A 13695-nucleotide genomic window follows, 5' to 3' on the forward strand; every position below is an offset into this window, starting at 1 on the left:
GAGGGTTAAACGCCCTCTGATATGCAGTTTATTCAGAGATCAAGAATCACAGGTATAGAGTTATGACATACAGATACAACGATAAAGAAAATTAATCAAATGAAAAAAACTCATATACAGAGCAGAACAACAAGAGCAAACAACTTGAACGGAAAAACATCAAGCTTAACAGATCGGTAAACAGTTATCAAAACCCAAAGAAAAATGGAATAGACGTCACCAATCTTCACAAGACAGTAGAGGAATCATAGTTCCTCTCACTGGATCTCCAAGCTGACAACCGTGAGCTTCACCGATCCTCCTTGCAGATTTGCCTCTCCACCGTTTGAGTATCAATCAAGATTGTGCACCGATCAAAATAACCCCCTTGTTGAGCTGAACAAGGATCTCCAAAACAGCATGTAAAGATACTCACTCTACAAGCCAGATTTTTCCCAAAACTCTCTCTCTCAGAAACCCTAATCGAAGAACTTTCAAGAGGATAAGAACAAGAGAGAGAGAAATGAATATCAGTGTATCAGTGTAAAAATGCCACGACACTCATCAGCTTAGATATCAAAGGGTTAATAAACCTTCACATTGATAAACGACACCGTTTCCAATTAGTTGCTTAAAAGACCTCACAAAGGTAAGAGAAGCTGATGTGTCAAGCAAAGAGATAATAGGGCCTAACAAATAATAGTAATCATGAGCCCATTAAGGATGAATGCAAGTTAAAAAAGCCCAATGTTTTAGAGAAATACATACTACACTTTGGTCATGTCAAACTCTAGGATTTAACTAGTTCGCCATTAGAATAATATCTCTTGAATCACATTCAACCGTTTTAAAGTAGAGAGTAAGTGAAATTAATCCGATCACCTCTTAGAATGCAAAATTTCACCTCTAATTCCGAAGACTATTTTCATGAATCCAACCTACCATACGATCTTTGAAGCATGGTCCGCTTTAGTGTTCCACCCTTCAAGTCACGCTTAAAAGGCGTTTGGTAGTTTTTTTTTTCAGATTCCTTAGAAACAGATATTTGGAATTTGATTTATCCACAATTAATATAAGGTTTATGAAAAAATTTCTGGGAATATAATTTTGTCATGATTTTGATTTGTGAACAATTTGGGTTATAAAATACCATCAAAAAATACCACCATAGAGGTGGTATTCTTAGAATTCCGGATATTAAGAAAATTTGATACTATTTATGGGGCAAAAATACCATGTGTTTTCATGCCCCAGCAATGATAGAAAATCGAAGACGAACGATGAAGAGGGAGCACGAGCGTCTTCGTCCCAACAACAACAAGAAGCCTGGCAAAAAATAGTGTTTAGTTTACTAAAAAAAAAGAATAATGTGTAGGGAAAAAATATTTTCATTTTTGCCAATTTGTGTTCGCGAATATTTTACAAGGTGAGAATATCGGACATGGTGGAAGTTGAACAGAAGCTTGAACAGCTCGAAGAAGCCATGGGAAGCGTTCAAGACGACATCACCCAACTCTCATCAGAAACCATCCACTACAACCCTTCTGACATCGGAAACTGGCTTGAAACCATGCTCTCCAATTTCGAATCCTTACCTCTTCCACCAGACTAATCAGACAAGAAGAAGCCTTTTGAAGATTCATATTTTTCTGGTTACTATCTCAAAGCCATTCTCGAAGCTTTCCAAGGAAATAATAGCGTCCACCTCATCAATTTCAGTATAAACCAAGAGATATAGACGTTCGCTTCAATTTTTAAAAAGTTCTGAATGAAAATAATTATAAAAGGTAATTTTGTAAAATTACCCTAAATTCTCAGTAATATTTAACAATCAAACAAACATAGAATTAGGAAATTTGAGCAAACATTCCTAATAATATTTGGACCTACCAACTCCTCAACAGATTTGCAGCTGTTACAAGCAATCGACATGGCCTCAGTCTCATCAGAAATAACTCTTCTAGTATCCCAAACGAAGTCATATTCGTAGGACCATCTCCAGTAATAGGAAATAGTGCCAAATCCTTAGTTGAACCTTCCCACGCTAAAAATACGTGTTGACTCCTTGAAACAAAACTCACTTTTTTTTTAGTAAGCAAACGCACTTTCTTCCAACAGAAAAAACCATTCATGTAAAACCATATGTAAGATTTATGTATTACAGTGGCTTGTATAAGGGTGCCTACAACTAGAAATGGTCCTCTCTCATGTGTTAATTAACATAATCATGTCATTTGAAAAAATCATAATCATAAAAAAGTGAATCAATATAGAAAGGTGAATCAATAATAAAAAATATATATATTAGAATAAATAGTTATAAAATCATCACCGTGTTGATTCACTTTATATGTTTATAATTTTCTCACATAATATGGTAATGTTAAATAAATGATGAGAGGATTCATTTCCATAACACATACGTGCATAAACTACCTAATGAGGCAATCAAAAGTTTGAACATTATTACATCGCATTTTCTCTCAAGTGGGGTTAAGAGGGTGTCTAAACGATCATACAACAGATAGCCAGACTTGTCCTGCGAATAAAAGGAACGGCATGATGCAGTATATGCACGGTATCTATTTTTCAAGGCCACCAATTTTAGCAAACTCAACAAGGTATCAATTCACACGACAAACCAGTTTCAGCTATGTACCGTTTCCTCGTTTTGCTCGCTTACAACGTCAATTTGAATCCCTGGGACAGAAAGTCATCCCTGTAAAAAAAGGAAGCAAGCATCACACTATCACACAAAGATGAGGAGGGTTGAAAAGTAAAATAAAAAGATAAAAAATGGCCCACCGATTCCGGATGTGATTGATGAAGACATAGATCTAAGGGAGTGAATCATCTCTAATGTGAAAAAGTGGTCATGTGGTCATGTTTTTTGATCACAACCACTCATTCAAAAGTTATATACTTTTCTCTTTCTTATCTCATCATGAATGAATAGTTGTGATAAAAAAACATGACCACATGACCATTTTTTTACATAAGAGAATCCACTCCCATTTTACAATAAGATGCATGCTGTGAGATTCTTATCTTAAATTTTTATAATCCACAATTCAACCTTGAAAAATTAACTCTAGCAAAGAGAAGGTAAATTATCCTTGGATTTAGATGGAACCCCACTATATTGACTCCAAGTTGACTCAACAAGAACTAAAGAAAACATGACATTCATATTTATACTTTTCTTTACCAGTCATTCTGTTCACATGGGTGAGCTCGACTTGTTCTAAGTCAAGGTCAACTTGCAAGCAGACAGAGACACACAGTACAGCCCGTTAATAAAAAGGGTCATTACAGCTATCAAATATCATCTCAAGGGGACTATAAAAAAGAGATTATGTGTACCTTCTCTTCCTTGTCTTTTCATCTCCCAATTTCTGGTGCTTGCTACCATCAGTTTGACTTAGTAAAGCTGGTGGGACAAGGCTTCCCACATAAACCGTGGCTTCAATTTTTTTGGGCATTCCTGGTATTTCAACGTGACTCAAATCTTCCCTTTTGAGGTTATACCAACTGAGCTTGCAACGGTCCTGTTCCAGGAGAACCTTGTCCCCATTTCTAGAGTAAGCCAAAGGCTTCACAGATTTTATGGGTCTCAAGTCAGAGGGTAGTTTTACAGTGAAAAGTTTACACCACGAGTCTTGTGATCCGTACACTGTCATAACCCAAACATCAAACAGTGTGCTAACTCGATTCTCAATCACACAAAGGCACCCTCCGAACAGTGCCACTTCCATTTCAAAACTCCCCTTCACGGCCACTGGCAGAGGCACTTCCCTGAAACTCTCACCCCTGAGGTCAAAAGCAACAACCAGATCTGGTTGATCTGGTTCGAGCTTTCGCGTAACTACCCAGTGCAAGGCACCGCCAACGAAAACACCCATGGTCCGTGCACAACAGAGAGCATAAGGCATGCTCGGAAGGGTTTTCCAACAATCCATTCTCAAACTGAAGAGCATGACTTGAGAATCGAAAGTGCGATTATGAAGATCAACGAAATACGAAATCCTCACCAGTTTATAGTCACCGGTGAGGGAATCGTATCCAAGTCCATAAACCCTTGCCGCGAAGAGGGAGGTTTCTTCGCCACGGTTGAGGCGCACCGCCGGCAGAATCCGATGCTTTCGAATTGAAGGGTTCCACATGACGATGTCCTCGGCGATGTTGCAGAGGCAGAGGAGGCCGTTGCAGGAACCCAAAACCTTGATGCGGTTGCTGTAACACATGAGCGGGTGGTTGAGCTCAACGACTTTTTCGAGGGAGTCCAATTCGATCTGGTAGAGATCGCTGTGCTTCCGGATAATGATTTTGATGTTGGAATTGGACTCGATGGATTTGTTGAGGTGAGAGAAGATGAAATGGGTGGCGTCAATCAGGGACCGCCACCACTTGCACGTCGATCGGAATCGGAGGAGGGAGCTCACCGGCAGGCGGAAGATTATCTCCGTGATTACTTCCGGCGGAAGATCCACCATTTTTTGGGTGGCGATTGCCACTGTTTCAGATATCCTCGTACACTCAGTTTTTTTTTTTTTTTTTTTTTTGTTAGGGTTTCTCAGAGTAGATTCTGGAGAAATCGAGAAAAGGGGAACTTTGCCGCAACCTTACAAGTTATAACACAGCTCCACTGTTTTACTATCTTATCCTTTCTCCTCCACCAAATAGTCAGTAATTCCACCAAAGTAGTTAGTAATTGCAAAACTTTAATTTCCATTATACCTTTAAATGCACTTCAGTATGTGATTGAATGATTTGTGCTGTTCATAATTAAGCCTTTTGGTTAATGTGTTTTAGTTTTTATTTTAAAAATTAAAAGTTAAAACATATAATAAAAACAATTTTGATCTCTTCTCTAAATTTGATTCCGAAAATTAAAAACAGTTATAACTTTTAGAATAATTTTTATAAAATATAGATTATCAAATTATTTTTTTATATTTTTATTTTAAAGATTAAAAAACTGTTCTTATAAATATAAATTAATTTTTTTCTTAGTTGCGTATATAACGGCAATAGTGTTTTTTTTATAGTTGCTTAATCTTATTCTTTTTTTTAAAAAACCTCTGATGTCGTTGTTTGAGTAAGTTTATATATCTATATTATGTAATTGTTTATTTTGATTATTATATAAGAAAATATTTTGAGAATTGGAAAAATTAATAAATGATATTTTGAGAATTTTATTCGTTTCATAATTTTTTCATCCTTTAAAATAATATAATTTTGGAATTGTCGAAAATTTAATCTCTTATGATACGAGAATTATAAACTCTAATAATATTATCAATAGTGAAATCTTTAATAAAAAGGAGATGAGAAGTTTCCGAAATAAGATGGCTATTATTAAATTTGAAATTTGCTGCGTAAACTGAAATCTATTTGATATTTTGCAAAAAACAAATGCATTTCATTATGTAATTTGTGAAAGTTTACATAAGTTATTTACTTCTCTTTATTTCCTTTTAACAAGTCCAGTTCGGTTGTTTTAAGTAGTTTTAGAGGGTTGTGTATGAGATTTAAAACTCACAAGTAATATTACCAAAAAAAAAAAAAAAAAAAACTCACAAGTAAGAAAATTAACAAAATGAGTATTTATTTATCCCGATTTATTTTTGGAGGATCAAAATGTCTTTTAAAGAATGGATAGTTTTGCAAGTCGGTGGTACATTGAAATGGAATCAACCTGTCTACCTAAAAAAGAAAAGGAAATGGAATCAATCAGAGGGGATCACGTGAAGCCATGCAAAATCTGGCAAATTAACTCGCGGAAGTCATCAAAAGACTTTCTAATTGAAGAAATCTTCACGCGGCTGAAAGGTCTATCTTTTTGGGGGTACAAGTTTGGTGTTCTATCTCATCTTGATTCCTGGGTTACGTGACGCATCTTTCTTTCTTTTTTCATTAAAAATAAATAAAAGATTTTAGACTCGGTCTTGAAAAGTACGCTATAGAGGTTCATTGGGCGTTTTCCAGCTACAGAAGTTGCTCAAAATTAAGGTTGGGCTGGAGAGGTCTGCTTAAGGCCCAATTAAGTTGAAGGGGATATAGGATACCGCTAGCAAATACCTGAGCCTCCATGGCCAAAAACCGGAACAAGTAGAAGAAAAAAAATCGCTTATCGAAGTTGGAAAAGAAATCCTTATCAAAGCTGTCATACAAATGTTTTCAATTTTTGTAACGACTTATCTATAATAAAGTTTCCAGGCAACTTCTGCGCCAAACTATGTCCCAATTTGCAAATTTTGAAGAGCCATCATCATATATTAATTAGAGATGCGTAAGATAACAAAAAAAATTGAATCGAATTCGACTGCACTTAAAATAATTGATTTTTAAAAATTGGTTTATAAATCGAATCTGTTTTTACAAAATTAGTTCATGAAACAGAGCTAGTTTTTAAAACCAGTTCAAGAACAATACCGAATCAAACCGTTTTTGAATCGAATCGAATATTTTTTGAACCGAATCAAACCATTTTCGAATCAATCTGAACCATTTTTATTACTTTATTTCTTTATTTTATTTTAATTTTCTTTTCTTTTCAGAAGAATATCGACCCGAATCGATTCCGAACCAAATCGAACTATTTTCGATCCGATCCAGACCATTTTCGAACCGAACTATTTAAATCAATTCGGTTCGATTTTTTAAAAATTTCAGTTCAATTCGACCCATGCACACTCTTAATGTTAATGTCATCATCCACCAAGGATTTTTGTAAAATGCTTTTCAAAGTTAAATGGTGCTAAAAGTTAAGCTATTAGATTAGAAGAGTAAACAACAAAAGCATCCGTCATCTTCAGCAGCCCGTCTCTTAAGTTTTTCCAGCAATAAAACCCCATGTTCTCATGTTAAGAGCAGAAGTCCATTTGATTCATTTTAAAATGGCTAATGACAGTTGTGTTGATGCTGTGTGCGCGTGATTGATACGTTATAATTAGAATAACGCTAGTAACAAGCTCTTTGACGTTATTTTTTCCCCAAAATTTTGTAATTTTTTTTGGTGAAATTTTCTTTTAAATTTTGAAGTTAAATCTCATACTAATTTTACTAATAGAGAACGAGTCCATACGATTTAATGGGATTCATGAGATTTCACCAAATAAATAAAGGAAATTATAAAGAAAGTATTGATAACATTTCTCTTAAAAGGTTTATACCATCTCTTATTTTTTCATTCAACACTTATATTATTTTAAAATTAAACAAAATGTATAATTTTTAAAACCATCCCTTATTTTTTAACAATTCACTGAAATTCAATGAAACCCATAAGGTCATAATAATAATAATAATTATCATCATCATCTTAGTTGCATGCAGCATGATATCAGGAGCCCCATTGTCCACGAGTAGTTAAGTCCAACATTTGTACCCAAAAAAAAAAGTCCAACATTAAAATAACAATGAGACACCAGTTTCTTCCACGTCTGAATGATATCGACCCTCTTTCTTTCAATTTCCAATTGGATAAGTATGTGAAAGATTCAAAAGAACCTTACGATCCCTCAATATGATTCAAATATGATATAAATTTTGTATGTTCGTGTATCGTGTTAATTTGTATTTCTATTGTGTCAATTAAAAAGTGATCCCAAAAAATTAAGTTGGTATTCGTGTTTAAGTTATTTATGTTTTTATTGTGTTTAAATTAAATAATTAAGTATTTATCTCCACTAATTACATATTAATCTATTAATGTGAAGTGATTTAAGTAATTTTAATTCAAAAAATAAAAAAAACTAATTATTTGTGTCATGTTATGCAACATAAAATATCAACAGATCATGTTTGTTTCAAGAGTTCTGATGAATATAACTATTCGTGTCATGTTCGCATCGTATAGACTTAAATCTATCTTTACAATTTGAATTACCACCCTTAAATCTAAATATTTTGTTAACAAAAGTGGTATAGACAATCGGCACGACACCGTATCCAATATTGGTACATGACATTAGTTATACAAGTAAAGTATTTTCAATTTACTTCATGATATCGAGTCTTAAGATATATAAAAACTCAATTCAAGATATATAATATAAAAATTATTAATGATTTTTATTCACAAATTTAAATTATTAGGTGAAATAATTTTTTACATAAGGCTCCTTATTTACGCTTCAAATTTAAAGAACTTTTATATGAGAATATGTTAAAAAATATAATATAAATATTATTAATGAACCAGTTTAACTTGTTAGGTGAAATGATTTTATTTTATTTTTTGTAATAAAGCCATCGCGTAAGCAATTTAATTTGTTCTCCTCGCTAACAGTATGACAAGTAGCACTGTAGCAGGATGCAAGTAGCATTTCTTCTTTGTTTTGGGTATTTTGGCAGACATGCATTTTTGTGCGTTATACAAAGTTTATCTATTTTATCAAGATGCTATTGCTAGACTTCATGTGAACCAGTCACGGACAGGAAAATGCTGAGTAATCAGATATACAACCTTATCCAAGGTCGTCTGCATGCCTCTAAATGACAAACAGCAAGGAGGAAAAATGACACATTAAATTTAAAAAGTATTTTCTAAAAACCACAACACGATCGATGGCACTTCATACCAGGTTTTTTGTTTGAATTCGCTATGTTTTTCTCCTCGTAAGTAATGTAAAATGTTTTAGGGAGTATATTAGATTGGGATTTTAAAAGATTTTAATGAATTATTTTTGGATAAAAAATTCTATTGATATTCAATTAAGATTTAAAAGGACTGAAAAAAAATCACGTGATATTCGATTAGAATTTTAAAAGATTATTTTAAAGTCTATCCAAATCCTTTAGTATTCAATCAAGATTTTAAATAATAGAAAATAATCTTATGATATTCAAAAATCTGACAATTTTAATGAATTTTCTATTGGAGTGAATTTCGTAAGACTTTTTAGTGAGAAATATAAATATGATGTATTTCTCACAATCTGACCCTAAGTCCTAAATTTTTTTGAGATTTCTTTATTGCAGTGTTTTTTTTCTATGTACTCATTAATAATGTACTTCTAAGAGTACATAGATAGTGTAATTTATAAAAAAAAAATTGTAAACAGATTATTCCCTTAAAATATATCATATATTTGCTGCCATTTTTAATTAAGGAAAAAAAAACTAATATCATAGTCGGAATGCCCTGTACAAATTAATGTTGGAATTTTCTTTTAGGATACAGTTCTAGACCCAAACTCATCTTTAACTTCTTGTCGTTGTTTTCGATTACGCATCTTTGCTGACCAATTGCAAACTTATTTGATTTGCTGAGAAAAACAGCTTCGCGGTTTCCAAGAGCCACTTCCATTCTCGGCAATCGGCTTTGTTACAGAGAGGCATTACAACAAGACACCTTAAGTTTGTCTTGTTTTTTATATGGGTTTATCCTTTAATACAGCGTCTTTCCCAATTTTGCAAACGACATAATTTGAGATTTTATGAGATAATTTTATTTTATTATGATAGGAGAAATATTTTTTTATTTTCATATTACATTAAATTTTATGATAACATCCTTCGTCGATTCTTAAGTTTATAAATACCCACTTCAAGTTTTGCTAATTTGCCTTTTTTTCGTATTTTAGGAGTGTGTGGGAAAAATATCTTCAATACTTTAATTTCTTAGTATTAAAGAGTCGATATATTTTTTATTAAAATTAAAAAAATAATATAATTAACTTTATCTGTTCTATTCATCTTTTTTGATTAACGTCACATAAATCTTATTTTTTATATTTTTATTTTCAGAGCAACTACTCCTATGATAAAGATGATATGTTCACATGCGGGTTTAACCCTCCTCATCTATCTACTAATTTCTTTTGTCTATTTTCAAAAATCAATCATTTTTCTCCTTAAGTTATTCTATTAATGAATTTCTTTGAAAAATTACATTCCGCATTAATTTGATGTGATTGATTAGTTAAAAGATCAATGTAAACAATATATTATCTGACCTTTTTTTAATACTCTTTATTAATAAATAAAAATATCATTTATCTAAATAACTTGCATCCGTTTTATTAAAATGATTGCTATAAAATTTTACTCAATAATAAAAATATTAAAAAATATTATTAACGCTATTTTAATTAAAATATAACAAGTTTAAAGTCACATGATTAAAACGTACAATATCTATGCATACGATAATACGACAATAAAACTTAATTAGGATAGTACTACATGTATGAGTTTTAATGAGCATACAAATTAACAAATGAAAAGAAAACAGTCTCTCAAATCACAAAACACGTTGAATTCGGGCGTCATTTACTGGTTTAAGGATTTGTATGGACTATGGATGATGGCATGATGCTTTTAAAAAAGATTATGAGTACCAGCAATTACCTTTCGTTGACGACCACTTAAATTTAGAAAAATGAAAAACATTTAGACATATTTTTTTTTTTTGAAAGAACATTTAGACGGCTTTTTAACCCACTGTTAATTAATAACTAATTATCAAATTGCCCTTCATTCAAAACTATTTCGAAAATTTACTCTCCCCAACAAACATAACACCAATCTGCCCATGTTTGACCGTTGACCACGAAGCCTACCCGGGTACACCATTACCTACCCGGGTAATTTTTGAAACTTTTTATCTACCCGAGTATGTAGGGGTGTACCCGGGTAGAGTTCTTGAATCTGGGAAAATGGTTGATACCCGGGTATAGAGCAGTGTACCCGGGTAAACATCGACGGTAGGGTTTTAAAATACCCCAGCAGCCCCATTTCGAAAACCCACAAAAGGGGTACCCGAGTAGAGCTGCTGGAGGAGTGATTTCAGGCATAATCTTGCACCAATTCGTCTTGTTTCTGATCGTCATTCGCGGACCTTGCAACCTCTCTGCCTTCTACCGATTGAAATCGATCAAAGGTGCATTTTTTTTTCAGTTTTTTCAATTATGTTATGATTTCTGTTCTGATTCATTGTATTTTCGTTTATATCATTTGATTCTATCCGAATTATTTTATCAATTTGTATGTCATACGCTTACCCTAACCCTAACCCTAACCCTGAATCTAACCCTAACCCTAACCCTAACCCTAACCCTAACATGTATCTAATTTCTGATTTTGGTTATTTTTTCAGTTTAATAGTGTGACACAATGACCTCTCGACGCGTTTCAAAGCTGCCAGTGACCCATTCCGAGAGAAGAACCAAGAGTCGTCACGATGGGTCGTCATCCTCTCAGCCCCAGGCTGCTTCGAGTCAGGCTCCAGACTTGACGTTCGGATATTTGTTTGAGGATGACATACCTTCACACGAGAAGTTCGTGAAGTTTTTCATGACCCGGAAGATCTGCGAACCGAAATCACTGGATTCGGCATTCTTCAACCTAGAGCGTTTTGACATTGTGCCGCTTCTTGAGCAGACACATTTACTTCACCTGGCGGAGATACGGTGCCCATACTCGGAGGTTATGGTAAGAGCCTTCTACCAGAACCTTGGCTACTCGCAAGGCGAGCTGACTTTCCGTGTCTGCGGGATTAATATCATCATGACTGCTCCTATCTGGACGGAGCTACTGGGGTTCGATTTTGATGGTGTCACAGGAGCAGCACTATATGATGGAGACAGCCATCATATATTTGGTGATTATAACCGGGAGACCATTGTTACAGAGACTAGGAGGGCAGACGCTGAGCCCGGTCATTTTGCTCATTATCCTGTTAGCAACTTGTCAGTTTCTGCTCGCATTCTTCATTATGTGGTGACACATATTATTTTCCAGCGCCCGCATAATCACTCAAAGGTGCTGGAAGGGGACTTTGTCATCCTGTGGGCCCTCATTCACAGTCAGCAGGTGAAATTGAGGCATTACATATGCATACTGATGTGGAAGGCAGCCAAGTCAAAGAAGGCTGAATTGATGTACTCGGGTATATCATTACGAGTTACCCGGGTAGACCAGTTGCAGATGCAGCAGCAGGTGCTGTTCAATCCATTTTTTTTTGCATCTTGGTAATTGATGTGTAATACAATAACCTTAACTGACTCGGGGAAGGGGTAAATGGGTATGGTAGACATTCGGATTGCACAATACGGAACGAGTGACTCGCTAAACTTAACGGATACATTTCAACAATACATTTCAACAACACAAGAATACAGTTCAACAATACATTTCAACAACACAATACATAACTAATACAAGATAAAGTTTAGGGTACAAGGAAACAAAACAATACGTAAAGTGATTGTCATTACAAAACAAAGTACTACACAAAAACAATACGTAATCATGCTTGTCTTAGTCTCAATGGACATGTACGAATGTTATGTCCAACTTGCTTGCAATGCTTACATCTGCTCTGACTGCTAGAGGGTTGAGACTCAACCCAATCCATCTCATTCTGAATCCTTGAAGACTTTGGTCTTCCTTTTGCACGTACCAACTGAGCATTCAGAATTACAGTAGGCCCAACAACGGATGGAATCAATAATTCATTGCCAATAGGAAACCAGTGTGCAGCATATACTTTAGCAATGGTTGGAATTTTGAAAACATGATCCACATAATCATAATGGTTTAGCTTGGCTACCTTGCAAACTGCTAATACATGACTGCAGGGATACCTCCTTGCTGTAAACCTACCACACTGACATGTACGATTGATTAAGTCCACTCTCATGGTGTCACCGACCTCGTGTGTAGATTGATTGTAGGCATCCTCAACCTCAAAAAATAACAGCTCACTATCATATATCCTCACACGATAAGTGCCGGCCAATTCATCATTTTTTTGCAAAGCTGCCTCAACCTTCTTTGAAATTATCCAACCTTGTGAGATATCTTTTTCAATCCCTTCACGTCTCTTGACGAAATACTCAACGAGTCTACTGAATGTCATCTTGACCAATGCAGTTATAGGCAGATTTCGTGCTCCACGAAGCACCTTATTCACACACTCAGATAGGTTAGTTGTCATATGACCAAACCTACGTCCTGTCTCATCGTACGACCTGCACCATTGCTCTTTCGGAATCGCATCCAACCATGAAGCAACTTCAGGATTGTTCTCGATAAATTCCTTGTATCTAATGTCGAAATTTATCTTTGAACATGTGTACCCTGCAAAAAACCATGACATGTGCATTGGTTAGTGAATTTCATCAACGTTTTCTTCAAATGGTTGAAAATGTGAGTAATTATACCGTACATTACCTAATTTCATCAACGTTTTCTTCAATTCCACATTCCTAAAACGGGTATTGAGGTTGCTTCTGATGTGACGTAGACAAAATACATGATAAGCATATGGAGGCTGCCACCCTCTGTGATCTTTCACCGCCCTTATGATGCTTCGATGACGATCGGATATTAGACAAATACCATGCCTATGTGTGACATGAAAACGTAAAAGGCTAAGAAACCAGGACCAATCATCCAACCTCTCACCTGGAGGAACAACCAATCATCCAACCTTCCAGGCCTTCCTGTACGTTATGTTGTATCCATATGTTCCCTGTATCCTCTCCTGTATCAGAGCTGGTCTTGTGGATGGATCTTCCTTTAACATATCTGGAAAGAAAAATTAACTTTACCATATTCTCAATTAATCTGAACCATTAAATACACAGTAGAATACATACTCATTATAGCCGCACAAATGACATTTGAATCCAACTGTCTATGATCCTGTGCTAGGCCTTGATTTAGGCATGTGTGACCTTGACCCCATTTACGGACCACCCA

At 34.8% G+C, this 13695-nt stretch overlaps 1 protein-coding gene across 2 annotated transcripts; it reads right to left on the bottom strand.

Annotated features, from left to right (window-relative positions):
• Positions 1-1384: 1384 nt before the first annotated feature.
• On the bottom strand, positions 1385-4777 carry LOC133286395 (F-box protein CPR1-like). Of its 2 annotated transcripts, XR_009748121.1 has the most exons (3): positions 3343-4777; positions 1870-2698; positions 1403-1743 (listed from the first exon to the last, which is right to left on the bottom strand). XR_009748121.1 is itself a non-coding variant. In XM_061483804.1 (2 exons), the coding sequence occupies exons 1-2, from the start codon at positions 4470-4472 to the stop codon at positions 2659-2661; spliced, it is 1170 nt and encodes a 389-aa protein (XP_061339788.1). In that variant the 5' UTR covers positions 4473-4777; the 3' UTR covers positions 1385-2658. The 2 variants fall into 2 exon arrangements, 1 of the variants encoding a protein (XP_061339788.1); XM_061483804.1 differs by having other exon boundaries at positions 1385-2698.
• Positions 4778-13695: the final 8918 nt, after the last annotated feature.

The sequence above is a fragment of the Gastrolobium bilobum genome, unplaced genomic scaffold (genome assembly GCF_033153095.1).
Source record: "Gastrolobium bilobum isolate Gb01-03AN ecotype WA unplaced genomic scaffold, APGP_CSIRO_Gbil_v1 utg16135, whole genome shotgun sequence".
Lineage (NCBI taxonomy): Eukaryota > Viridiplantae > Streptophyta > Magnoliopsida > Fabales > Fabaceae > Gastrolobium > Gastrolobium bilobum.

Excerpts from the sequence above, each read along its gene's own strand:
- LOC133286395 (XM_061483804.1), bottom strand. The coding sequence starts at position 4,472 with ATGGTGGATCTTCCGCCGGAAGTAATCACGGAGATAATCTTCCGCCTG. Across the intron at positions 2,699-3,342 it reads GAAAAGACAAGGAAGAGAAG|GGATGACTTTCTGTCCCAGG; the intron begins GTACACATAATC and ends CTTTTTTTACAG.